The sequence below is a fragment of the Poecilia formosa genome, unplaced genomic scaffold (assembly GCF_000485575.1).
Source record: "Poecilia formosa unplaced genomic scaffold, Poecilia_formosa-5.1.2 Scaffold61, whole genome shotgun sequence".
In the NCBI taxonomy this organism is placed as follows: Eukaryota; Metazoa; Chordata; class Actinopteri; order Cyprinodontiformes; family Poeciliidae; genus Poecilia; species Poecilia formosa.
The window spans coordinates 2,434,231-2,438,333 of record NW_006800000.1 but is presented as its reverse complement, the minus strand read 5'-3'; the positions used below and the strand labels follow the sequence as shown (position 1 = coordinate 2,438,333).

Here is a 4,103-nt window from a genome sequence, read left to right as displayed (position 1 = left end):
GAAATAGCTCTAAATCCACAATATACACATTTACAGCTTTCACTTCCCAAAACACTACAGGCCAAATGTTCTATATAATTTCTGCACAATGTGCAAACAAATAAAAAGGAAAGTTGAAATAGAGGAAAGATCAGAGATTTAAGACAGAAAGGGGAATAATAAAGACCCACTGGAAGGATTCATAATAACTCCAGATTAGCATTCTTACATCAAGGTAGGAATGTATTCATTCTTACGTGTGTACAAAAACTCTCATTGTTAAAGAGAAGCGCAGAAGGACACTTCTCTTAATCTCTAAGAATTATCATATCCCACCTGGATCTCTTTGGCCATTTTGGGGGGAAATGATCTGTGGACTGAAAAGGCTTTTTTGTTATCGTTGTTTGTCAAAACACAGATTCCAAAGGGTGTAAGAAATTGCATAATTTCTTACATGTGTGTTCAGGACGTATTGTGCAAAAATAAAAGTTTGATGTTAAGAGTTTCCAACGAGAAAAGATCCATGCAATGAAACTACTCTGAGCTTGAAGTAGCACAAGAAAACCCTTGAATATGTTTAAAATGGAAATAAGGATTCATCCTATGACCTGTTTTGGCTCCTCCTCTTAAATCAGCGGCAAATAACAGTTAAGCTCAATATGGAGCCGTTTGGCTGACAAGCGGTCACGTGATCTCAGCCGAAGCAGTCGGCACTCTTAAACGTGCACAAAAGTTTCCCCCTTAGTGGACCAAAGGAACACACACAGGGGAACACATGAGACTCCCATCATCCAGCTCCAAACTTCAAACTTCTCCGATCCGTCTGGAGGCGCTCCACGAACGGACCTTGATGCGCATTTTTCTTTGACCGATGTCAGTAGTGCTTTTCCTTCCTTACTTTTTCTTTTAGAAGAGAGATTAGCATATATATTTGACTATGGGGTCTCCCTCAGCTCCAGAGGAGAGAAAGATTTCTGTGTGGGTCTGCCGAGAGGAGAAGTTGGTCCTCGGCTTGTCAAAGCGCAACACCTGCGCTGATGTCGTGAAAGTGCTCCTGGAGGAGCAGTGCGCGCAAACCGGCCTTTCCACGGCGGACTCCTACTGCATCGTGGAGAAATGGAGGGGCTTCGAGAGAATTTTACCCAACAAGACCAAACTTTTAAAGCTGTGGCTCGCGTGGGGAGACGAGCGGAAAAACGTCAAGTTTCTGCTGGTGAAAACAGACGCCTCTTTGGAGAACCGCAGGGCCCGGAGCGCAGAGGCGCGTGTGGTGCCGAGCAAGCAGAGCCCCTGCGTCACCAAAGGGTCTCCGAGGTCCAACATGGCCTGCATCTCGCCGGAGAAACAGCGTCGGATTGTGAGGAAAGCTTTCAGAAAGCTGGAGAAGATCAACAGGAAGAGGACGCGCGCGGCGCACAGAGACGCATCCAGTGCAGAGAAGATGGAGACTTTGGTTCATCTTGTTGTGTCTCAGGACCACACAATCCGACAGCAGGTTCAGAGGATCACAGAACTGGACTCAGAGATCGAAAGGTGTGAGGCAAAGGTGCATCTGGACAGAATTAAAAGACACGGCGTCAATTACGTGCAGAACACGTATCTGTTGGGCGCAGTTTACGTCCCAGCGCAGGAAGGAAAGGGACTTTACTCACAAGAGACGTTTGCCAAACTTGAAGAGTATGCTCGGCAGTGCGAGGAGGTGCTGAAGCTACAAGAGGACCTTTCTGAACAGGAGGCCCTGATGGATACGATCACAACTCGCATTCAGGAGGAGCTGAACCTCCGCTGGATGCAGCGCAGGAAGGAGGATTTGCGCATCAAACGGTCCTCATCTCTCTCCTCCTCCCAGGAAGACTCAGCGTCGCAAAGCGCGCAATTTATGGAGGAAGAGAGGATCAAAACGCAGCTAGATGCGAGTTTATACATCGGCCTGCGACTCAACGCGGATTTAGAGGTTATTAGGGGCGATTTAGAGCTGTCCCAGCAGATTGGCGCTGCCAGGGAGAAGGAAATGAGGGATTTGCTGGACAAAGTGAACAGTATAGACATGGAGAAGGAGGACGCCGATGAAAAGACGCGCCACGGGACGGATGACAAGGAGACCATGACTGACACTTTGGAAGGGGAAAGCGAGTGGGTGGAGCAAGCGAGAGGTCTGTCTAAAACAGAAAATGTGAACGACGACGACTCAGACACAGGCTTAAGTTCTCTGCACAGTCAGGACTCAGACGGCCTCCCAGTGTGGGAATCACTGGTTTGAGATTTTACAAGAAAAGTGGCTCATATAGAGGCATTGTGTTCATAGTCTCAGGTAAAAACATCACTGAAGTCTATTTTTATATAATTGAGATATGGAGTATATGTGAATTCACAACGGTTATCATAGATCCACTCCATTATTAAACTGGCTTGTTCAGATTTAGTTGTGGTTAGAACTGAAAAAGAAATTGTTTTGATAATAAAAACTGTTTTAAAGCTCGAAAATATTGGAGTTTATTTCCTTTTCAACATGAGTTAGTTTGGGTGAAGGCATTTCATTAAATATGACACAGTGAATGTGCAGCTAAAGCATATTTTCAAAAGGTCTGCCAGGATACACAATTCAGGAACAGCATGCTAACACAGACAAATATGACCGCAGTGTTTAGGATTTGTTTTTCATGACCTCTCACACGGAAATTTGTTTTTGCATGTGAATCCTGAAGCCATAACATCATCTAAAGTCAAAACAGAACTGCAGAGATTTAGCAGAAGGTCAGTTCCACATCCGGACAGATGACAATGAAGCAGACATTTAACTTTCAGATGTCCTGCAACTTCTGAACTTAAAGCTCCATCAAAGCCGAACACATCCAACTAAACTATTGGTACAGGAACAGAAAAACGTCACATTTTACCCATTGACATTCAAAGAAGCTAAGGCTTTTTGCTTTGTTTTAGAAATCAAAATAAAGACATCACCTGTTCAAAAAGAGACCATCTGCACTTTCAGTTAAAGAGCATTGCTTCAAGAGGGAACAGTAGTAATTCAATAAGTTTTGTTTGCTCCCTCTGGGACATAGAAGGGTATCGATCATCTGAGGATGATGGTGTCTTTATGGGGACTTAAAACTGCAATTTCTTCATTAGCATGAAGACTAATGTGTGAATTTAAAGTAAAGACGGTGATGACATTGTTAGGGTTACAATTTGGAGCTGTCCAATTATTTGGGAAGCTCCAAATTATTGGCTAATGACTGTACATATAATGTGTCTAAATAAGGAGATTTTTTCTTTTTCAAACAGTTTTGGTGACAATGGGTGTGTTATTTATTTATTTTTTTGACAGCTGTCATAACAAATAAAGCAACAAGAATCAAAGTTTCTCAGCTTTTTATTAGCATTTTTAAATTATAACGTCAAATGATCAAATAAAAATGACTGAAGACAGACCACTGCTTCTGTCTTCAGTCGTAGGCAGAACTGAGGACTGAGACACTGAAGTTAAAGCAGGCTGTTGGAATGTAATAAAAACATACATTCTGCGTGTTTTGTAATTCACTTTGACTCATGGATACTTTTTGCTCGCTGGTTATCAAAGTGGAGTGTTTTCATGTGCCTTGTGAAGTTCAGCTAAATTATGGTTGTAATTTTAATTAAAATGACAGAAAATGCATAGAATTGCTTTTTAAAATGTTCTGGGTCTGATGTGTTGGAAGAGAAGACGGTAAGAGCAACAAACCAGCAAAAGTCCACCCATCTCACTTCGCTATGAAATGCTGTTAGTGTGTGGAAAATGGGTGAGATATGGTCATTTCATCCTCTTATGTATAAGGAAATCACTAATTCAGCCTTCAAATGTTTATTTTTTTAATTAATATGCTAAATAAAAAAGAAATCAGTACCACACTACTCATATTTGTTAATGAATCTCATGACAAACCGTTTGAGGATATTTCACCAAGATCAAATTCCCCCTGCTGAGTGTAACTTATAGCATTAGACATATAAATATCCTCATATGTTCAGAGAATAAAGAGCAAGAGACGTGTATTAAGTTTCTGCTCTTGATGAACCCACCCATGTGCCTCTTTTGTGACCAAATACACAATGAGACAAAAAAAACACCAAAGTACACAATACTT

The 4,103-nt window shown here is 42.0% G+C and overlaps 1 protein-coding gene across 1 annotated transcript; it reads left to right on the top strand.

The window, feature by feature from the left end:
* Window positions 1-661: 661 nt before the first annotated feature.
* On the top strand, window positions 662-3,202 carry LOC103139498 (ras association domain-containing protein 10-like). The gene has a single exon (XM_007554150.2). The coding sequence runs from the start codon at window positions 917-919 to the stop codon at window positions 2,237-2,239; it is 1,323 nt and encodes a 440-aa protein (XP_007554212.1). The 5' UTR covers window positions 662-916; the 3' UTR covers window positions 2,240-3,202.
* Window positions 3,203-4,103: the final 901 nt, after the last annotated feature.

Coding starts and splice junctions, on each gene's coding strand:
- LOC103139498 (XM_007554150.2), top strand. CDS start 917: ATGGGGTCTCCCTCAGCTCCAGAGGAGAGAAAGATTTCTGTGTGGGTC.